At 61.4% G+C, this 22,813-nt stretch overlaps 1 protein-coding gene across 2 annotated transcripts; it reads right to left on the bottom strand.

Moving 5' to 3' along the window:
* Nucleotides 1-355: 355 nt before the first annotated feature.
* On the bottom strand, nt 356-22,262 carry HNF1B (HNF1 homeobox B). 2 transcript variants are annotated; one of them, XM_086624600.1, is made up of 9 exons: nt 21,856-22,262; nt 16,791-16,990; nt 15,242-15,506; nt 14,424-14,665; nt 7,285-7,448; nt 4,263-4,395; nt 3,944-4,135; nt 3,126-3,244; nt 356-376 (listed from the first exon to the last, which is right to left on the bottom strand). In XM_086624600.1, the coding sequence occupies exons 1-9, from the start codon at nt 22,191-22,193 to the stop codon at nt 356-358; spliced, it is 1,674 nt and encodes a 557-aa protein (XP_086480726.1). In that variant the 5' UTR covers nt 22,194-22,262. The 2 variants fall into 2 exon arrangements, with proteins under 2 accessions (XP_086480726.1, XP_086480724.1); XM_086624598.1 differs by having other exon boundaries at nt 15,242-15,428; nt 21,856-22,193.
* Between the last annotated feature and the right edge of the window lie 551 nt (nt 22,263-22,813).

Here is a 22,813-nt window from a genome sequence, read left to right as displayed (position 1 = left end):
GCCAGTTCCCAGGACAGCTTGTTCCCAGTTCCTCGGGAGAGCCTACGGCCTCTTGGAAGGCAAATACTTCAGGAAAAGAAAAATCCCCAAGACACGTCTTGGAAATACTGCGCGGAGGGAAGGAGAGGCACGGCGCCGGGTGGGCACCCCGCGATGCCGGGCTCGTCCCCGGCGGGGTGCGGAAGGGCGACGGGGAGCCTCGAGCCTCCGGCTCCGTTTCGGGTTGCTGGGCTCCTCGCTGCGGCGCTGGGCTTCGCTCTGGCGACTCCCGGGGCTCGGCGCGCGGGTCACCGGCGGGATGTTGTGGAAAAATCAGATCCCGTTGCTATGTGCAAAAGCAGCGAGGTGTGGAGCATCACCAGGCTTGCAGGGGACACTGGGGAGGAGAGAGCAGCACCGTGAGCGCGGGCAGGAGGTGAGGGCAGCACTGCGGGGGCTCTCCGGGGACGTTGCAAAGTGTTCGGAGGCATCACCTCCCACACTGCCCGGGGACCTCGGCAGGGCTGCACGAGCCCTGCTTGGCCCCGAGCCCTCCCCAGCACCCTCAAGGGTGAGGCACTGGGAAAACACTTTCTGAGCCAGATACTGCCACCCCCTCCCCAAAATAATAATAATAATAATAATAATAATGATGATGATGATGATGATGATGATGATGATGATGATGATAATAATAGTAATAATAAAGGGCTTGTCTGTGCCCGGGCTGTTGCAGAGGTCATGCCACGCAGCTCAGCCCCACTGCCAAGAGCAGCCTGGCATAAGGCTGAGCGCCAGAGCTTGCGCTTGGGTGGGCGTGGGGTGGGGGGGCCGCACTCATCGCTGTCCCCTGGCATTGCCCACGTCTCCAGGGAAGGAGCTGAGCAGCCCCCGCCGCTGCACCAGCCCCACCACAGCAGCCCCTTCTCCATCCCTCGGGGTGGGATCCCAACCTGGGGTCCCCCCGGTCACCAGTGGGGTGGGGGGGCCGGGAGCCACGGGTGACCTTGCGGGCTGGAGCACACGGCAAACATCGTAACGCAGAGATAAGGAGACGCCAGGAGCCTCCCGCGACATGTCATTAGGGACAGGCCGCGGCTATCGGGTGTTTGCCAACGTCATAAAAATGGGAGCTCGGCCTCAAGCGTTGTCAAAGGAACCGGGAGGTATTTGCCCCTTCCAGGTCTAAACAACAACATCTGATAAGCCATCGCAGCGAGGATGGAGAGCCGGGGGGGCACCGGGGACGCCCCTCCAGCCTCCGTCCCCGCCGGCAGGACCGGGAGCAGCCGCGCTCCGCCACAGAGCGGGTCTGCAGGGTTGGGCGTGGGGGCTGCGGGGTGCAGAATTGCTGTTGGGGAACAGGGTGGTTTGGCTCAGCACGAGGGTGTCTCTCCTCTTGCAAAGGGGGGGATGCTTGGGAGCAGCATTGTGTTTTCCCCCCCTGCCCCAGCTTGGAGTTTCACGGGGCTGTGCAAAAATATTTGGGTGTTTGAGCCATTTAGGGGCTGAGCAGCGTTTACGGGGCCCCCCATTGTTAGCAAGACCCCACGCCTTGTTAACAACGGGCATTCACTGGAAAAAAAAAAAAAAATCAATGTTCAGGGATGTATTTTTTCCAGCTTTAGCATAAATGTCAAATGGTTGGTAGGAAAAGAGGCCCCAGGGGCTGGGAGGTAGTGCTGGGGGGGGACACACAACCCCAGCACCTGCTCCAGCCCTGTGCAGGGCAACAGGGACCAGATCCTGCCCTCTGCGCTTGCAGGACCAGCCCATGCTTGTTTGTCACATACAGGGGGGGCTAACAGGGTGGGCACGTGCCCCTTCGGCGTTTTGCACCCATCTGCCACGGCAGCCGGGGGGGGCCCGGCCCCATCTCCCCCCATCCTGAGCCGCCAGACCTCCTCCTGCTTTAATTAAAGCGCGAAAGCGTGATGGAGCGGGAAAACCGCGGGAGCCCCCATCACCCCGGGCAGCGCCAGCGTCAAGGTAGGCTGATCGCAGGGCGCAGCGGGGATGGCCGGGCGCTGTCTCTCTGCCAGGGATTATTTCCTGCGTGCCCAGGGCTCCTTTCGGCCAGCCCGGCATCAAAGGCAGCCCGTGGCGGGAGAGCACGATTAATCAGGGGGAGTTCGGGCTGAGCGCACACCAGATGGGCCGATAAAGCCGCGCGGAGGAAATGGTGCTCCCGAGGAGCGCGGCCGCGCCTGACCGCCTCCCGGACCGAGATGCGCGGGAGCAGATAAATGGTCACCCCGAGCGCGGGAGCTCGAGCCGAGCGGGGAGCAGTGGCGTTCATCACCCCTTCCCGAGCACCCCAGACCCCCCGGGCAGCCCCTCTCCCCACTTCTCCCCTTCTTCAGCTCGTCTCTTCCTTCGCCCCCCACCTCAGCATCCCCGGGGGGTCTCACGGCAATCCCGTGCCGTATTTACTCTGTGGCCATTGCAGACATTTTTTCCCTCTCCCCTGTCAAACCTCAGTAAGAAAGTTTATCTGACTGCAAGTTCAAGGCTCTCTCTTATTTATCTAGCAATCAATAAGGGCCACATATTTCCCACAGTCCCCAGAGCTGCCTTTTAGAAAGGGACTATTGTCTGAGTACGGCCTCGCACACCTGATTTGAACCGGGATAAGTCCTGCCGTACACCTGCGCCCGCGCCGGGCAGGTCAGGAAGGTTTATGGGCTGGGGGATGCCGGGGCGCATCGCAGCCCGGCTCCTCTGCTCGACTCCAGCCGGCATCGATCTGCCCCGTGCACAAAGGCACCAGCCCTGCTTGGTCCCACCCTTCTCAGCCCAATTTGAACCCCAGTAGGATGCTCCCGTGGTGAGGAAGTTGCCCCAGGGATGAGCAGGACCCAGCTGACACCACCACGACAAGTCCTTGCTGTCCAGCACAGTGGGACCATCACCCAAAACCCCGTCACACCAGCTGAAGCAGGTTTTTCAGAGCCCACGAAGGGGCTGGGACAGGGTTTCCAGTGCTGGAGCCTTCGTCCTCAGCTGCCCACGCAGGTCCAGCGCAGGCAGCAGGACGGGGTCTCTGCAACACCCTCCTCCAGCCCCACATCCAGGGAGAAACAGCCCCACTCCACCCTCGCCCACCCACCCCTGCGCGCCCTCGGCCACATCTGCCGGGCCATTACCTGCTTACTGGAAGACATATTGGTCAGCGTGCTGATGCTGCTGGTATCCGTCACCACCATCGCCGAGGGGAAGCGGGAGGTGTGGGAATACTGGGGAGGCTCCTGTTTGTGTGCATACACTGCGGGGACGAGGGAGACAAGCAGCTGTCATGGAAAAGCCCCCCGCAGCCCCCGCGCTGGGGCAGAGCAGCTGGGTGCTGCGTGCCGGCAGGTCGCAGGGATGCTGCACGGGAGCGAGCGTGGCGGAGGCACCACTCAGATCAAAAATCCATGGAAAGAAACCATCGTCTGCCTCTGAGCTGCCACTTTCTCAGGCAGCGGCTCGGCCAGGGCAATCAGTGGGGACTGAACCGTGCACAGCCGCCGGCAGCTCTGCAATCCCCCTGCAGCAGAGCCGGGTGCTGGGATGATGGATGAGCCCCAGGGGTGAATCCAGATCCCTTCATGGAACAGTGGGGAAGCGTTTGCTTCGCAGGGAGCACAAGAGGCCCGGCCACCTCCCTCGGCAAAGCATGTGTTTTAGCAATAAGAACGCAGAAGGAAAAATAAAGTAGCAGGTGGGGGCTGCACCCGGTCGCAGGGCAGCAGCGGGGCAATACGGGAGATGTGGCATGGCAGGTGGCACAGGGGAAGGAGAGGATGGAGCGGGATGTGGCCACCGTGCATCCTGCTCATGGCCCCGCACTGGCTGGTACCCGCTGGAGAGAGGCAGCAGCCAAGGGCGTGAGCTCCAGCAGGACGAGAGCAAAAGCTTATTTTCCATCCGAACGGATTTCCCGGGCCTTTCCCATAGCAGCTACTACCCGGACCCTCCTTACTGTGCGAGTTCTGCAGCTGAGTCACGGTGGCCATAAAAGGCTGCTGAGTCATATGGCTGGGCGACTGCTGCAGCAGCGGCTGCTGGTGCGGGCTGTGCAGCTGCTGGGAGAACTGCACCGGCTGCAGGGCTGTCAAGCTGCCCGCGACACTGTTGATAACGGGAACGCTCTGCGCCTGCGAGGTGTTCAGACCTGGAGGAGAGAGCGAGCAGAACGGGGCCGTCGGCGCCGGCAGGAGCAGACAAGGTGTCCCCCGTCCCCGCTGCAGGAGGAGGGGGCCGACGCGGGGTGCGGAGGCGAGCTCGGGGCGCGCGCTTACTCTGTGCGATGGCCATGACTCCCGAGAGCGGCGTCATGATGAGGTTCTGCGACTGCTGCGGGTTGTGGTGGGACAAGCTGTGGATGTTGGTCAGGGTGCTCACCGGGGGCAGCCCCCCACCCGAAACGGAGATCTGTTGGGGAGCAAGGCAGGACAGCCACCGTCAGAGACACAGCCAGGGCGGCCCCGGCACCCTCCCCTGCTGCCTGCCCGCTTCAGCTGGGAGATTTTTGGGAGGAGGGTGAGGCTGCAGTCCTGGGCACCTTCAGTTCAGCGCACACAGGTCCCACCGCCCTGGGGACGCCTGAACCTCCTGTTAATCAATAGCAAAGCCACAGTGGTGAGGAACTGTGCTGGCTCCCAGCTCCATCCCAGCACGGCGCCGGGACACGGCGCATCCCAAGCCTTTGCCATCCTGACCCCCAAGTCCAAGCTCCCGCCCTCCTCCTGCTGAGGATTCTCATCACTCATTAACTTCTCACCGTCAGGGCTGTAGAGGAAAGTGGGAAATATACACTCGGGCAGGTAAAGAAAAAAGACAGGATGCAGATAGACAAGATGTGGTGGTGGTGATGCCCGTCATCGCTTTTGGCAGGACTCCGGTGAGACGGGGCAGGCGTGCTCGGCTAGAGCCAGCTCCTGGGATCGCGGGTCAGCGTTTAGGGATCAGACACACAAAGGCGCTCGGAGCGTGCGAGAGGAGCAGAGCGGGTCCCCAGGGCAAAGAGGGGGCCAAGTGCCTGACTTCTTTAATTGCTGCACCTTCTCCTAATCCCCTTAATTAGACCTCTTGCACTGAGCAACCTCCGTCCCCCATGCGAGCCCTTCGTGTGACACCTCCAGACACCAGCCCGAGCACCCTGTTTATTTTGCACATGTGAGCTGGAGATAGCCCCGTTGCAATTGAAACAAATCCGTCAATAAATTCCAAAGCCCAGGAGTGACTCATATTTCCTGATCCGGTATTTTCCACTTTCAAAGTTTCTCCAAGGCCAGGTCACACCACACTCGGCTGCACAAGGCAAACAGCTCACAGCAAGTGCACGCCGCTCGCCTGCAGCCTCGGCTCCTTTCCCGGGGGGTTTACACCCAAAGCACTGCACCCACAAGAAATCCTCTGGAAACTGCATGACTGGGAAAGACACACTGGACCCTCAGGGGAGACCCTCTGACACTACCATGGCTGACGGCAACACTGGAGCAGGAAAGAGTGACCCACCAAAGCTCTCTACAGCTTCAGTAACACTCTTCCCTGAAAAAAATCGATTGCCTTCAGATGCAGCAACTTCCTTGGCAGCTTTTGGTTTCGTGCGGGGTATTAAAGGCACATGTTTGCTTACTAGAAACCACAGCCTACAGCATATTTTTATTAAATCACCAGCAAGCACAAGCTAGCCCTGCTTGAAGATCAGAGATAAGCTGGCAGGGCCACACGCTGCCGAGGACCCGAGCGGTCCCCGACGGCGCTGAGCAATGCCCGTGCAGCGGCGATAACCCGGCAGAGTTTTCACTGCCGCACGCTCTGCCTACTGCACTTCAACAAGTTGCTTTTCCCAGTTTAACCCGCTCCGTCTCCACGCTGCCCGGCTGCTGTCAGCTCCCTTCTGCCCATCTGAGGGTCCCTGTGCTCCGGCAAACCCACCCCTGCAACACGGCCCCTGCAAATGGAGCTGGTGGGGGGGTGCTGGCAGCCTCTGCCACTGAGCCCTGCATTGCTTCGTCCTCGCGGACCCCTGCCCCGGGCACTCGGTGCCTCCGGCTGCTGCTGCTGCCTTTATCCCTGACTCATTTTATGACTTCAAGGCTGAGGGTCATAAGGCTCAACACACCCCTGGGGAGATACGGGCGCGTTCGGGGTGGAGGGAGCGTGCTGGGAGCGGGGGGAGTTTGCTCTGCAATATCCCCCCTGCGTTGGGGGGGGCACGCTTGGCTTTGCAGGGGCAGCGTTGGAGCCCGAGGGGCTGCACGGAGACCCCCGCGAGCACGAGCCAGAGAGCGGCAGAAGAAAAGGCAAAATTAAACGGTGCCATAGCTAAGGGGGGGGATGCCAAGCCCCTTGGCAGCCCCCCAGCTTCACAAGGGGGCAAGAGAGCCAACCCTGAAAAAACGGAAGTGAAAACTGGGTAAGAGCGGGCTCGGCCCCGCTGCCCCGTGCCATGTTTGACTTTCACTTTCAGCAGAAAAAACTCCTCCCGGAAGAGCCGCTGGCCGCATGCGAACCTCCGCCAGCCTGCTCCGGGCACGGGCTGTGCTCTCCCGTCCCATCCCGCCCCATCCTGCCCTGACCCCTGCACCCCCTCCTCACCCTGCTCCTCCGTGCCCTCCTCCTCTGGAGCCAGGCGCCCGCAGAAAGGAGCAGCCGGAGCGCTCGGGCACTGGACACCCAGCCCAGCCCTGCATTTACAACCACTTATTTTTTTTGCAATGGCCCTGCAGGTGTCGGGGACGCTGATGTCCCATCTCTGCCATCAGCCACCGTGGGAGTTTGCATCTCTGCCCAGCAAAGCCCTTGCAGCACGTGGGGAAGGGGACTGGGAGAGGCAGGAGCTCCGGGGCCGGAGCTGGCACTGGCAGGTTGGACACCCCGGGTGATGCCCCGGGACAAGGAGGTCCCTGCTTGGAAGGAAAACGCTTCCCTGGCGAAACTCCAAACTCGGGAGGGCTTAGGGGGAAAAAAATAATGAATGAGCATGTTATCAATAGCCATGTCACCGGCAGGAGAAAGCAAACAGTGATCCGCCCCGCCAGGCATGCGATCAATAAAAACCGGAGCGGGGCTCTGCCGCGTTTACGGGCCGCGCTCGGAAAACGCGCCGCTGCCCGCCGGGGAGCGCGGGGCTGAGCGCCACCTTTGAGGCGGGCAGCGGGGACGGTCGCACACCCGCGCCGCGGCCCCGGCCCCACAATGCCCCATTGTTCGGCGCGGGCCCGCGTGTGAAACCCGGGGAAAGCGTGTTTGCTTTGCCCGCTGGGCCCTCTTATCTTATCAGCGCCGCCGCCACAATAGGCCAGGTGTACTCACCATTTTACCGTCGGGCGAGAGCAAACCGTGGCCCGGGTCCAAGCCGGCCGGGGAGACCTGCTGCAGGACCGCCTGGCTGGTGGTGACCATGGCACCGCCGCCGTGGTGGCTGATGGCCCCGGAGGATGTCGCCTCGCCGCTCGCCGCCTGGCTGTACCGGACCCCTGCAAAACACCGCCGGGCGTTGGCATCACCCGTGGGCACCCCAGTCACGGTGCCCCACTTGTGCCAACCCCCTCCCAAAGTAGCCCCGCAAAGGGGAACCCCCCGACCCGTCGCCGGCTCCCTCGGCGTGCGCAGCACAAGGATGCAAACGGATGTGCAAGCTCCTAAACGACACCCTTAAACAATAAATGTGAGGGATGGCACCAGATGACATGCCCATTCCTCCAGTGCCGCTTCCTGGCTTCTCCCCAACCCCACTTTCGGAAATTATAGCAAGCAAATTACAGTGAGGGATGGCTGAACAGCCAGCGCTGGGCTGCCCGTGGGTCCTGATGCCGTGGGGCGGAAAGGGCTGATCCCGTGGGAGCCCAACCCGAGCCAGCAGCCTGGACACCCACCTGCACCCCTTGTGCTTTAATTTGCACCCGTTGTGCAAACTCCTGCCATGTCCCCGTGGCTTTCAGACACCAGCCTGGGGACCCTGAGCTGCAGGGAGCGACTCTGCATCCTCCAGCTCTCCCCTCCGCGAGGCTCCCCCGGCTCCCCCGGCTCCCGGCCAGCCCGGCGCTGCCCGGCTCTGCGCGGCGACGGCTCACGTTTTTTTTCTCAGGCCCTTCTGCATCCCATTTCCCTCTCGACAAGTGTATGATTAACAGATTACCGCAGGAAGACGGAGGGACCAGACACACACAAACCTCCAAATCAGACCACAGCCCACCACCGCCGAGGAGAGAAACCTGGCTGGAGCACAGGTCTTCTACACAAATATATTTAATTTGGCTAAAACGCCCTGCACTGATAACCATATGATCAGCCATGTGTCATGGAAAGGCATCCACAGATCACAAATAATTAACCGAGGGAAACCCGCGGGAAACAAAAGCGTCTTTTAAGAGGCTGCCTTGACGGCTACGGCAAAAAGCCATTTATTACGAGGAGTCCGGCACCGCGCTCGCGGCCGGGTTCACTGAACTGCCCCGGGATCGAAGCCGCCGCCGGACAGACAGCCTGCAGCTCTCCTGGGAAAGAAAACCACGGCGGCGAAGCCCACCCTCCCAACCGAGACCACCAAGAGCATCGCCCGCCCGTCACCCCCGCCGCTGCGCAGAGGCACTGGGGATGGCTCCCCAAAGTGATGGTCAGCCGGAGAGGTTCAGCCTGGGGAGGATGCTGGCAGCTCCTCAGCTCTCCTGGCACAGCATGGACATCCCCAGCTACAAAACCCACCCAGGTAAAGGATCTTCCTCCTGGGATTTTGGGATCTCTTTCTCCCAGGTGCCTGAGGAGAAGAGCTGATGTCGGCTGGCCCGGCAGAGGATGCTCTAAGTGCTACTCTAAAAACCTCTGAATCAAGGAAAAGGAAAGAAAATTATAACCAGAGTCTGGGAGTTTTCCACGAGCTACCAAAGGCACCTGCCAAAGTGCAGATGGCCACCCGTGCCCTCCGCCAAAACCACGGCAAAGTCACCCTTCAGTCGCCTCCCAGTTTTCCCCATCAGCTGGTTAAACACATCCCACAGATCGGAATCTCCCTGCCGTGTCTGGGTCCTGATCATTTCCCAGCAAACCCCTTTTATCCCTGATAATAAAAGAATGTCCTCTGGCAGGTGGATATTTGCCGGTCCGAGTGGACGTCCCTGCCGTGAACAGGGCAAACATTACCCAACCGGGGCACTGTCACACGCATTCTTCCCCGCGCTCCCGGCCTCGTGCGGAGCGTGCTTCAGCCGCCGCCGGCCCGGGATCCCGCCGCGCTGCTTAAACAATGGGAGGGCAGATAAAATAAAGCCCTTGCCTCTGATCTTAAAGATAGAGGAGGAGCACAGGCAGCTCCTGTTGGAAAGAAAACGGGAGTTTCTGCTCAATCTCTTTGGGGTTCGGCGAAGCTTTCAGTGAGAACAAACAAAAATCCAGTTTGAAAGCCAAAATCGCGCTGTATCCAATCGAGGATGTTTGTAACTCATGAGTCAGGACAGCCGGAGCCATGAAGTTGTCTTTAAAACATACGAGAGGGGAAAAGCTGATTTTCCAGCTTTTCCTTACAATCCCAAGGACGAGACTTTCATTGTTCGAGAAACAATAACCAACGCTGAGATTTGCAGATAGTCCAGTGACCGAGATTTTGGGTCTCTAGATAAAACCGCCGAAGACTCCGAGTCTCGAGGAAGATTAACTCTCCCGAGGAGCGCGAGGGTGGGCTCCGGGGATGGCGGCAGCGGTGCCACTGTCCAGCCCCCACCAGGACCCCACTCCCGCGGAGGCAGGGGCTGCGCTGGTGGGGGGCTCCTGCATCCCCAAAGCCCATGGGCACTGGGTCTGCCCAGAAACCGCTTGCTGGGCACAGGAAACGCCTTCTGCCACAGCTGCCTTGCAGAGCTTTCGGAACCCACCAACTATCCCAGCTTGGCTTTTCCCCATTCCTAGAATGGGATGGGTGTCAAGCCCCCGGAGCCCACCCTCCCCTGGCAGCACAACCGCTCGCCCCCACCATGGGACCCCCCCGGGGACCCCAGCGGCCGGGGCGAATGTGCAGGGACGGCTCCGGCGGTTTGCCCTGGGACGTGGAGGTTCCTCCCGGAGCGAGCGGGGGGCTCTGGGCTCCGGGGTTTACGAGCAGGAGCCGTTGAAGCCCGACGCCACTGTTCTCCCACCGCTCTCCTGCACCTCCGCAGCTGGAAGCAGCCCCCGTGCAGAGAGATTTATTCCTCCCCGGCCTTTTCCCGCAGCCGCCCGAGAGAGGAGCCTGGATGGGATGACGGGAAGGGGCTGCCCGCGGAGCTGCCCTCTGGAAGGCTTTTTTTTTTTTTTTTACTGGAACTACAGCCATAATATAAAAGTCTGTTTATGGGACCCGGCTATTGAGCGGCCCCCGAGCTGCACTGCCCGTGAAAGGTTTTACAGCTTTCCCATGTTTCCAGACAAACTGCAGGGTCCGGCTCCGGGAGCCTTAACCCTGTGTTCCAGCCAACAAGGACAGGGACGGGCGGCGTGACAGCCCCCAGACCCCGCAGCCCGGCTGCTGCGGGGTCCTGTGCACCCACGGCTCCCTGCAGCCAGCCCCGGCACCCTCCTGTCTCCCAGGGGTGCCAGACCCGTTCCCCCAACTTGGCTTTTGGGGTGTTTAGGGCACTAATGGATGATTTTGCTGTTTTCATCGCAGGCTTGGGCCGTTTTCGAGGTACAACCAGTCTCGTGACATTGGCAGGCAAAAGAAACGAAGCAGCTTGGTTCTCCTCTGCTTTACATCCCATTGGGACAATTAAACTGTACTTTTTAAAAAAAACCTCACTGAACTCTTCAACGTGTTCCCATGCAGCAGGAACTCCTGCCACCACCGTCGCACGGCACATCCCGACCTGCTCCGGCAACTGCGCCGCTCGCCCCGGCACCAGCCTGGAGCTTCGCAAACATCCTGCAAACCGCCGGCGATGCCCAACCCCAAAACGGGCCCTGCCTGATCACCCGTGACTCAGGCAGCGGCACGGGTTCAACCACGGCTCTGCCCGACCCGCCGGGGTGCACCGCCGGCACGGACCGGGAGCCTGGCAGTAGGGTGAGAAAGGCAAAAGCACCGGTGTGGTTTTTGGGGTTGCGCTGGACTCGGCGATGCTGCGCCTACTGACACCATGGAAGCAGTGAGTCGGTGATGGGACCGTTTCCCCGCTCCCAAATGCCAGTCCGGGCAGCGCCGCGGGCAGCTCTGATTTTTGGGCTGCCACTCAAATTGTCCCTAAAGTGTTAATCTTGCTAAGTTACAGAGGTGCATAGTTTATATCCATTATAAACCTGTTTATGGGGACCGGACCCTCCCATTTCGCTGCTGTCATAAAGCTCTAATTACCCCCCATAAAACCGGGAAAAGCTCCTAACAGCGCACCGTACCCACCGAGCCCCACAATGCGCCCAACAGTAAAATATTACAACCGCTGGCACCGGGTCTGCAACCAGAACCCGCACGTACCCCGGGGACCAACGTGTAGGACCCAGGTACAAACTGAAGCACCCCTGGACCGAGGGTTTATTGATGGAATCTCCTTTAAAAAAATTAAATTACCCTTTGGGTTTAGGAAGAATCACGGGGGGGTACTGAGTTATTTTTGTTACCTACATCTACAGAGATATCTAAAAATATATCCAAAAAATGTACATTCATACGTGTGTGTGTGTGTGGATACATGATTGCTCTGATACAGCGTAGGTCCTGCTGGACAGACAGACGGATGCTTTGACCACCTTTCGGGACGGGCTGGAGGCAACGCTGCGACCCCCGGCCGTGGGGACGGGGCTCCGCGGGGTCCGCCGGGCGCCGGGCGGCCCTTTGTATGCAGGGTGGGGGTATGGCGAGCGGGGCGGCGGGGCACCTAATCTCATCAATGCGCTGATTGTCTTCGGGGCTCTTGAAGATAAAAATGGCATAAGCCAGAGTCTACGGCACCGAGATAAAGCCCCGAGTGACCTTCAAATCAAACAGGGAACCAAGATCGCTGATAATACCCCATAGGAAGGGAAAAGTCCAGAGTCTGAGAAGCCTCCCAGATAGATGGGCTTGAAGTATTTACCTCCAAATAGTTAAAAACTGCAGCTCGAGGCCTGACAGATGGGTCCCCTAGAAGAGGCCGGGAGGATGCTTGACTTTTACAGCTCTTATCCCTGCCCGGCCGTCATTCCGCCCTTTCGCAAGACCCCATTGACGTCCCGAGGAGCAGGTGACCCCTCTTTGTCTGCGGGCACCGGAGCGACGTTGCAGCTGCCCCGCGCCGCCAGCCCCGTCGTTTCCTGCCGGGGGACGTCCTGGGGGCCGGGGCCGCGCGGGGGTAGGACGCGGGCAGCGTCCCGGTGCTGTCATTAAGCTGTTAAGGCATTGAGGGCTCCAGACGTCGCCGCACGCGGTGCAAGGGCAGTTCAAATCCCAGCGTGGCCAGCCCCAGATGGGGTCAGCCAGGCAGCGGGGTCGGCCCCGCCAGCACTGCCCTGTGCCCCGCCACGGCAGTGGGTCCCCAAATTTCTCCCGGAGGAGGTTTTAACAGCGATGGACCCAGCGATGTTTCGGGAGCTGCGAGCCCACCAGACCCAGCTTGGTCCAGGTGAAGCAGACATGGCTGAGCTCCATCCCTGCCCATCACCCCCAAACCAGCCCTCAAACCCCACGGTAGTCTTCGCCGTGGCCACCTCCTCCTCCTCCTCGGCAAAGCCAATGGATACAAGCGCCGGCCACCAACAAACTCCCGCGGTCGAGCCCTCCTGACCCCTCTGGAGGGGCCCTTCGCCGCCGCCACGGCCATCACTCCTGCCCTGCTCAAAAGCCGCTCGGAATGGGCTGTCACGGGCCCTATAGCCACGGCCGGCTCCTGCTGGCCACTGCTCCGACTGGAAAATAAAGGTTGGGGCTTAAGGGCCCTCCAGCCCCGAGATAAATGCCCGCGGTTACAGTAATTGCCGGCCCCTAACAGAAGAAAAGAAAGGCTCTCGCGGGGTGCCTGCGCGCTGGCGGGACGGGGGCACATCAAAGGCAGCGGGGTTCGTTCAAAGCCCCGGCTTAATTGTCAATTAAGCATGCACGGGGGGGGGCAACGCCATGACAACGCGGGGCTGCATGCTGGTGGGGTATTGTGAAGCCCGCCGGCCGACACCGAAAACAGCTGATTCCGCTGACAATGTGCTTGTAGGGCACCTTGTAAGCAATCGGCCCGTGACAGGAGGGACAAACGTGTCCCCCCCCCCCACTCCATCCCCGCCATTGTGCGGGGCATTCCTGGGGCAGGGTCACACTTTGGTCACCGCTGGCCGGCCCCACGGCGCGTTCCCGGGAGCGGGTCGGATGCTGCATGTCCCTTCCATGGATGGGAGCAGGTCGGCTGCTGCGCACCCACCCAGGCGCATCCCCCAGGTCCCCCTCGGGGGCTGCCCTCCCTTGCTAACGCCCAGGGGCTGGGGTCCAGCCAAGGGCTGGCACCGGCCCCAGCTCTCAGCCTCCTCTCCCCAGGCACCTTGCCCTTCCCGCAGGGACTCTCTGCCACAACGGGTTTCTTTTAATTTGCCTTTGTAACGAGCTGGGTGTGTGTAACGAGCCAGGCAGGGTCATTTCCAAGAGGTGACTGGTTTTTGCCTCCCGAGCCAGGCTGTGCCGGTGCCGTGGCCAAGGGGGGACGCGGGGCGGTTGGGGTCTGACCCCCCGCTGCCGAGCGCCCGCTCCTGCCCGGGGCCGGCGGCGTTGGCTGCAGGTAGAGGGACAATGGGGATTGTTCTCCCAACAATGCCTCTCGCCCCACGCTGCGCCACCCCCCTCGCCATGATTAGCCGCCCCGGGTGCGCAGCCCCCTCCCAGCGGCGTTATCTCCTGAGCAAATCCCCCCGGGAGTTTTCGACAGGTCTGCTGTCCCCAGTCGGCTCCTCACCACGCACAGCGGGGCCGGACCGTGAGAGGTGGAGGTTGGGGTGAGCCCTGCACCCCATGAGCAGCTTTCTTCACCCACCTCCTTCTGCGCTGGCATGGGGACGGTGCAGCACCGTGCTCCCAGCCTGGGCCAGCTCCAGCCCTGCAGCGAGACCAGGACACGCTGCCACGTCTTCCTACGGGCTTTGCAGCATCACCTGTGCATCCCCTCCCTGAAACCAGTGCTCACCAGTGGGCTGCATCCCAAGGGCCCAGCATCACCAGGTCAGCCTGCCTCCCTGCCCCGGGCACAGCCTTTCCCCGCCCAGCCCAGCCTGCGCAGGGACTCCAGTGAATTAAACCAACCAAGCAAACGCCGATTAATCCTTGGCAGGACGGAAATCCAGCCCCCGCCACGTGGCTCGCCCGGCCATAACACTGCAGCGACGCCCCGGCCCCTCCAAGCTGCAGCAGGGACCAGGGTAACCATCTTCCCCCCGATCCTGCACGGCCCCGAGGGCTCAGCACCCCAAGCAGAAGTGGAAGCCAGTGCCACGACTGCCCCGACGGCACTGCCCGAGCACCCTCGGCGAGGGCTCACCTGGCATTTTGCTGGGAGGTGAGGCGCTGGGCTGGTTGTGGTGGGGGGAACCATGAGACAGCAGCAGGTTCATGCTGTGCGGGGGCTGGCCGGAGTTGTAGGCGTCCATGGCCAGCTTCTGGCGGAAAGCCTCCTCCTTGCGCCGGTTGGCGAACCAGTTGTAGACGCGGACCTCCGTCACCAGGTTGGAGCCGAGCCCGTGCGCCTTGGAGGGAGACACCCCTCGCTGCAGACACTCAGCCCTGCACGTGCAAGGGGACACGTTGGAACAAGGGTGCTGCTGGCAGGGGGTCCTCTGCCAGCACCACCGGCAGGGTGTCTTGAGAGGACTGGAGGATTTGAGGGCGTTTAAGCCCCTCCTAAACGCCTGCCTGCTCTTTCAACTACATCCATGCCATAAAAGCCATCTCTGCTCCCTCTGACGTTGCTGTAATGGTGCAGCATCCCCGTGCACACTTGCAGCATCCCTGTGCATCCCTGCAGCATCCCTGTGGCACCCCTGCAGCATCCCTGCAGCATCCCTATGGCATCCCTGCAGCATCCCTATGGCATCCCTGCAGCATCCCCATGCACCCCTGCAGCACCCCCGTGGCACTCCTGCAGCATCCCCGTGGCATTCCTGCAGCATCCCCACCCCGGTGCAGAGCTTGCTCAGCCCCGGACATCCCCCAGATGAGCAAAACAAGGCAAAAAGAGGCCAAGCAGCTCAGCAAAGTTGTGCCACCAGCTGGTGGCCAGGACTGCGAGCCGGGAGCGTGGCAGGGCGTGTGGTTTTTGGAAGCAAGGCCGCGGGGCGGGCGGCGCGGGGCAGCCTTTACCTGTTGCATTCCTCCACCAGCGTCTCGCGCTCCTCCTTGCTGGGGTTCTTTTGGCGGTCGTAGGCTTGGTACAAGATTTGCTGGGAGGCTGGCCCCCACTTGAACCGATTGCGACGCAACTTCTTGCTGGGGGTTTCGGAGCAGGCGTCGTCGAGCTGGGCAGCCCCTTGGTTCTGCTGATTGAACTCTGGAAAGAGAAACAGCAGCTGATCCTGACTGCTTTTGCCTGTCCTATTTCCACAACCCTGGACTGTCTGGTTGAACTCTGAAAGAGAAAGGAGCAGACGTGAGCTGGCCTATGGCCACCGCTCCCAGGCACCGTCCCGCGCGGAGGTGGCACCCGCAGCACCCCGAGCCCACCACCCTGGCACTCTTTGGCGCAAACCCCGTGCCCCCCGCCACTCGCCCCAGGGATGGGGCCAGCCTTGCACCCATCCCTCGGGGCCGGTGTTTAGGGGGCAGGCGATGCTCAGGGCTCGCGCGGATCCCAGGGCAGGGTCCCTGCCAGTGCACTAATTTCAGGAGGATTTTTGCAAGCTGGAAGCCAGGCAGGGTGACTGCAAAGCCCCCCAAGAAGGTGCCTCTCTCTGCTCGCCCAGCGCGGCGGCACGCCGGCCCCGCGCCCAGGCACGCAGGCACCAGAGGTGACCTTCCCCGGCGGCCTGCCTCAGACCCGGCAGTAAAGGGAGATTAATGGGAGGGTTTTATTATTCCCAGTTTTGCAGGGGAATTCTCCCTATTTTAAAATGGCTTTTCCCCCCGCGACAAGGGGGAATGCAGGGCAAGGCTGGAGCGGGCTCCGTTTGCTCTGACATCCCAAGGTGTGTTTTCATAGTGATGGTATTTGGTGCTCAACCCTTTTCTGCACTTCCCATCCGCTGGATAGCGCAGCCTTTAGCAGGAGGGAGGCAGAGTAAGGGGGTGTCAGCACCCCAACCTGCAGCTCAGCCCAAAACGGGGCTGCTTCGAGCGATACCGGCCCGACCCCGGGGCAGGAGTCGGTGGGAGCGCTGCACAAAAGCAACAATCTGTGTACTTGCTCAAAACCATCTGCGCTTTAAACAGCACGAGCTGCCCCAAAACCGTGCTACGGATAGGGGCGATTTACGGGTTTTTTCTTTTCTCTCTACTTTTTTTGCAAGTAGCTGCGGAACACGAGCAGCCTGGAGAAGCAGAGGGGAAAAGGCATCTCGTGTGTGATCATTAATTGCCTTCCCACCTCCAACGAATATAAATACACAGACACTCAGCCGTGTGGATGCGCTCGGGGGAACTCGCGCAGCGTCGCTGTGACCGAGAGGGGCTCTCGCCCCGTTTTCCTGTGCCGTAAAGTCATTTTACTTCTAAAAATATTTTGGGGCAGATGGCAGGCAGCCTGGGTCAGGGGCAAAGCCAGGGGTGATTCCCAGGCAGCCGCAGCGGGGGCTCTGCCAGGGAAGAGGGCAGGGGGCTGCTTCTGGATGTGCTGGATACCAGGATGGGGACGCGGGGACCCCCTCTCCCCCCTGCCAGCCCCCAAGGGAGGGCGAGCGCTGGCGCGGGTACTTACGCCGGAGGATCTCCCGCTGCTTGCAGACGTACCACGCGTAGAGGGCGGCTCGTTTCCGCGTCTTCATGGGGGTGCCCTTGTTGAGGTGCTGGGAGAGGTGTGACTGGTTGAGGCCGGTGACGTCCACCACCTCCCGCTGCGGGATGTTGTGCTGCTGCATGTACCCCTTGATCATCTTCGCCGCCCGCCACGGGTCCTCACTGAGGGGGGAGGGAAACGAAGGGTTAATCTCTGCTGGAGGTGGGGAAATTACCCAGTATTTGCTTCTTCCCATGATGGAAACCCATTATTATTATTCCAAAACCTGTTTCGGAAGGACACGAGATCCCTTGAGCGTATGTCCTTCCCCGATTGCCACCCTGACCCCCCAAAACGGGGGAGGCAGGGGCTGGCGGGACAGGGGCTTGTGGGAGAATCCCACACTGCCTATTTCTCTGAATTAACAGAAATCTGTCATCTGGAGGTGCTGTGGATGCTTCTCCTGCCCCCGCTCCCGGGTGCAGTACCCGCACCATGCCCCATGCCCTCGGGCTTGCCGCAGGACCCCCACCTGCCCACCGCACCCCACCCGCCACGCTTGCTGCTTTAGCTTCTCCCTTCCATTCCTGCAGGGATAATTACCTAAAAATCTCAATATTCATTTAAAAGAGACCCGATTGCCCCAACAATCGAGGCGCACACACGGGCCACACGCGAAACGCCGAGAAGCGAAGGTCAGACCAGGCACACAAAGCCAAGTGACTCCCCGAACGGGAAACCAAAACCAACCCTCACTCCCAACAATTTTAAGTCATTCTTCGATATTTTTAAAGACTTGAATTTGGCTCCCGCAAGATCCAGGTGTAAAACGAGTTTTTCCTAAATCCACATTATTTCGGTGTCCTTCAGGTAGCTGACACCAGTCTAGGAAACAAATAAAATTACAGCCAAAAATCGAAACGCTGTCTGCGGTCTTTAGCGCCAACGAAAGCCCAACGCGACGGCAGAGGAACGGGCCGATACCCCTTCGCTGTGCTCCGGACCCCTGGCTTTATCCGGCACGACAGGAGGACGCTGGACTAAAAGGAAGTTCTTAAACTCTGAAAAAATTGGTGTGGAGCCTGACCCTGGTCACAGTCCTGCACTCAAATAATGCGATACTCTAACGCCGCGCTTGGAATAACCGTCCCACTGCTTTCCCAATTCATTACTTATTTCGGATCCTTCAACTTGTCAGAGGTTAAAAAAAAAAAAACCAACTAGATTTCTTACTTTTTGTCCCGAATGCAGCGTGAAAACAAAGCTGGTTGGATCCGAAGCAAAAGTAGCCAAGCAGGGCCACCGCTGACGGCGGCGGGGGCTTGTCAGACCCAGGGAAGGAGGCACGGAGCCATTCCAGAGATGTTGTCCCTGTGCCCAACCTGGCATCCTCTGGGCAGAGGAACCCCACCGCATATACGGGGTCCTCTATACGGCGACGGTCCCACGGACCTGTGGAGCCGTATGGATGCACGGGCATACGGACGCGCTGACTCCAGTTTTCCCAACAGCCCGGACCCCTGTCCGGGTTAAGCGTGGTGTGAACAGAAAAGCCCGCTCCTGGCCCCAAACCACGCGGCAGCGTGTGGCCGGGCCATCGGCTCAGCGCTCCCCGCAGCAAACGGGGGTGCCGACAGCAGGCAGGGGCACTTCGCTGCCAGGCACCGGCTGCCGGCGCGGGGAAACCAGTTGGCACCAGGAGCCTGTAGGGATGGCCACAGCACAGGGGGGTTTGGGGCTCTGGGGTCTTCGCAGTGCCCCAGGAGAAGCCGGGAGCCAAGAAGAAGGATGTGAAGAAAACGTCCTTCCAGCGCCGCTCTCCTCCGCGCGCTCCTTCCCAGCGAAGCCACCGGCCGCCGTGCCGACCGCGGCTCTCGCCACGCTCAAGCCGAGGGGCTCACACGGACTTATGTCACAAGCGGTTCGTGCCACCTAACTGATCCTACTAATTACTGATTACTAATAAGTTAATGGAACAGAGCTCGTTATGGTTCCTAATGGCGGGTTGGTTCACAACGCAGCCAAGGGCATCGTTTTCCCAGAGCTAAATCTCGAGGCAGTGCAATGGAGCACGCTTTAAAATGTCAAACGAGTGACTCGGGGGGGTTACAGACGTGATTTCTGAATTTAAATAAAATTTGGCAGTGTTTTGGCTGGAAAAAAATCTGTGAGAATCAGGAAAAAAAAAAATCCCAAAGTTTCCCCTCATTTTATTATTTTAAGAAAGGCTTCACCTTGATATTCCCAGCGTGTTTCACACTTACACTTTCAAAACAATTATTGGGCTCTTAATTTCTCAGCAGTGATTTTCTTTACAAATCAACTCGACCGTATTCAAAAGGGTTAAACAACCTGAAACCAAACCCAAACATTTTGTTTCATGTTAAACAAAATGTTTGGACTTGACCCAATATGAAACGTTTGAGTGTTTGTTTGGCCTTTTTTTTTTTTTCTTTTTCGGTTAACCTAAAAAGCCAGAGAGGAAAACCTTTTGATTCAACACAAGCCCATTTTTTTCGGTTCTGTCACCGAAATGAAAAAAAAAAAAACACATTAATTGTCCAATCTTCACCAGGACTTTACATGAAAAAAAAAAAACAACAACCCAACCCCACAGAGGAGTGCTTTGTAATACTGGAAAACCAGTTTACAGCCCAGGCTCCACGGTCCTTCTCCACCAAAATCAAGGAAAGGTGGTTTTTTCTTGTACAAAATTAACCCAACAAAGCTCGGTCAATGCTGGCACCTGGGAAAAAGGCATTTCCCACCCCAGGCTCAGGCACAAGCTGGGGGCAAATCCCTGTCCCTCTCCCCAGGGATCCCCGGACCCGCTCACCCCCTTTGTCAGCCTTGAAAACAGGTAAATACACTCCACATCCTGGGAGAAAAATGCCAAGAATTTATACAGATGGATTATAACCCCGGCTCCCTACAGAAATGATCTATCTAATCTGCATCTCCCTGTGCACACAGGGCATCGGCGCGGGGAGGTGGGCTCACCCGCCGCCCCCCACGCCTTTCGGAGCCGCTTTGGGTCATCTCCGGCCGGGTTCCCGAGGGCGGGTGGCTTTCCCGCGGTCCTCAGGCCCATGGGATCTGGGTGCTACCGGGATACATTACTGGGGTCTGGGCGAGCCCTGGCAGGTGGGACGGGGCAGGGAGGGAACCACGGGGTGTCTCGTCCCGGAGCTGGGCTCTGCGTGCCATGGCAACCCGTGGGCGAGAAACCGCCGTGCCGGCGTCGGGGCCATCGTGCCCGCGGTGCGGCGGTCTCTCCTCTCCCGCTCGATCAGCTGAAGCCCTTTGGGTGCCATGAACAGGCCCAAGGGAAGGCGCTGCTTGCCGAGGGGCCACGGCTGAGGCGAACCGCTTGGGATCACGGCACCGCAACGGGCAACTCCGGCCTCCACCCGCGCCGCAGCGGTCCCAAAAAGAGCCGCAGGGCTGAGCACCCCCAGGGACAGCGGAATAGCCCGAGTCTGAGCCAGTTCTGGGGAGAGGACACTGATACTGGGGGATAGGGAGCAGAGGGGGTTTGGCCCCCGTGCATGGCCGCAATAAATGGTTCCTGACTCCTCTACCCGGCTGCCTCTCCAAGTACAAAGGCCTCTTAGAGCAAACACCAGCTCGTTGCAAAGGCTCCTCAGGGACATGTGCCTGCTCTTGCTTGCACCAAAGGCAAACTTTGCACAGAAACACCTGTGGGAGCGCAGCAAACCTGGGGCTGAGCCTCCTCTGCACCCCCACTGCCACCCCGGGCACGGGTGCAGCCAGGAGCACCCAGAGGTGCAGGGCACGGTGCTACGCAGGGTACAGGTGCTGCTGCCCAGCCCTATCCCTAAAAGGCACCATCTGCCCTGCCGATGCCAGGGCAGGCCTGGAGCCGAGGGCTACGCACACCACATCGCCCGCGCCGGTGCCCCCATCCCCATCCAGGCCCTGACGTGCCGCTGCCAAGGCACCCGGGCTGTTCGGGGGCAAGAGCCAGGGGCAGGATGAGTGCCGCACTCGGGGTGCTGACGGGGCATCAAGACAGGTATGAAAACTGCAGTTCAGGGGGGAGGAGGGCACACACAGAGGGGCCCCCGCTGCACCCAGGGATGGTCCCGGGTGCACTGTCGGGGGAGCCACGATCGCCCCGGCGCCACCGGCTACGGGAGAAGCGGCGGCTGCCCGCCTCGGCACCGCTCCTCGCCCCGGGGTACGGAGGGCAGCCGATGCCGTCCCGGGGTAGGTGGTGCCCGCTGAGCCCGGGGCTGCTCCGCCGCGCCCCGACGGCGGCCCCGCTGCCGGTGGCGCGGCACGGCCGGGATCGGCGCGGCTCGGCGCGGCCCGGAGCCGCATCCCCGGGCCGGGCAGGAGCCCAGCCCGCCGCCTTCGGGGGTTTCCTCCTTCCTCCCTCCCCGCCCGTTTACAACCTCGGCAATGAATAACCCGCCGCTCCGCTCGCCCTAATCGCGGCCCTTTGTGTATCTTTCTGTTGATGATTTGTAGAAATAAATTAATAACACCCCGGGCTCCACGTGCTGCAGTTTATGTTTTATCACCCGGTGCGGAGGGTGGGCGGAGGGACGGAGCCGGCGGCCGGTCCGAGCCTCCGCGGCCCGGCAGCCCCGGCCGCCCCCCGGCCCCGCCGCGATGGGCGCGCTGGCAGCACCCGACGGGGCGGGAGGACGCGGCCGCCGAGCCCCGACCCCTCTCCCTGCCCGCTCCCCTTCGGAGAGGGCTCCCAGCTCCTCCGGCTCCCCGCCACCACGGGGACCGCCGCACAGCCCCACCGGTCCAGGGCACAGCGGGACCGGCCACCGGGACTAACAACCACGGGGCAAGTCGGAAGCACCGGGACCCGCCACCGGGCAGCGCACACCGGGCAGGGCACACCGGGATTACCCACGGGGCTGGCAGGGCGCACCGGGACCCACCACCGGGCGGGACGCACCGGGTAAGGCGCTTGGGGCCGGGGCCGTCGGACCGAGCGCCTGCGGACGGACTCCGGCGCGCTGCCGGGTGCGACCCGTACCCGTCCGGTCCCGGTGCCCACCGGTACCTGATCATCCTGTCCACCTCAGCCCGCTGCTCCGCGGCCTCCTCCGTGTTGAGCGCCTGCAGCTCGCGGAGGATCTGCGGCGTGTCGAAGTCGTCGCTGTCCTCCGAGCCCTCGTCGCCAGGGAGCTTGCCCTTGCCGTGCCCGTTGGCCAGCGGCGGGAAGGCGGCCTTGCCGTCGGGCGGTCCGCCGGGGGAGAGCGGCAGGCTCTCCAGCTTGACGCCGAAGCCGGCGGCGGGCACCATGTCCTCCAGGGCGCGGATCAGCCCCTCCTTGGTGGCTCCGGAGCTGAGCAGGGCGCCCAGCAGCTCCCGTTGCAGGGCGCTCAGCTGGGACACCATCCTCCCGGGCGCCCGCGGCGCGCCCCGCCGCTCGCCCCGCGCCTCCCGCCCTCCCTCCGGCCGCCTGCCGCTCCGCCCCGGCCGGCGGGCTGCTGCGGGGCGCGGGCCGCCCTCTACTAAGCCATTTCGGCCTCCATTGGCATATATCCTTGGCATATATGCTATGCAAATCAGCCCGGCAGGCCTCTCCTCCGGCTCCGGTCCCCGCCCGAGACCCGCGCCCCCGCCCCCGCCCCGGCCCTTATCGGCTTCGCTGGGACGGACTTTGCCCGCGGCCGCCGGGAGGCCCCGAAGGAGCGGCGGGGCCAGCGGCGAGATGGGACGGGACGGGACGGGACGGCGGCTCCGAGCGCTGGAGCCCCGGCTGCCGTCGGGGGGCTCGGCCGCGGTGCCGGTGGCAGCCGCAGCCCCGGGGGTGGGGACGCGCTGTCCCCTCCAGCGCCGCGGGCATCATCCCCCCCCCCCCGCCGTCCGGCACCGCCCCGACAGCCCCAGGGCGGCAACGGGCACCCCTCTGCCCGCACCCCCGGGGCCGGGTGATGACCCCACGGCGGGTCCGGCTCCCTCAGGGGCTGTGCCCTGCGCTGAAAGGGGGCCAAGCTGAGAAAACTCCCCCCAGG

This window comes from Tauraco erythrolophus, chromosome 21, assembly GCF_009769465.1.
Source record: "Tauraco erythrolophus isolate bTauEry1 chromosome 21, bTauEry1.pri, whole genome shotgun sequence".
Classification (NCBI taxonomy): Eukaryota; Metazoa; Chordata; class Aves; order Musophagiformes; family Musophagidae; genus Tauraco; species Tauraco erythrolophus.
Note: the sequence above shows the minus strand (reverse complement) of the source record. Positions and strands in the feature narration are given on the sequence as shown.

What these genes read in the sequence shown, in the direction of transcription:
- HNF1B (XM_086624600.1), bottom strand. Translation starts at nt 22,193, where the DNA reads ATGGTGTCCCAGCTGAGCGCCCTGCAACGGGAGCTGCTGGGCGCCCTG. An exon ending in TCTCGCCCGACGGTAAAATG is followed by an intron (nt 4,396 to 7,284) that starts GTGAGTACACCT and finishes GCTCCCCAACAG; the next exon opens with ATCTCCGTTTCGGGTGGGGG. An exon ending in ATATGTCTTCCAGTAAGCAG is followed by an intron (nt 377 to 3,125) that starts GTAATGGCCCGG and finishes TCTCCTCCCCAG; the next exon opens with TGTCCCCTGCAAGCCTGGTG.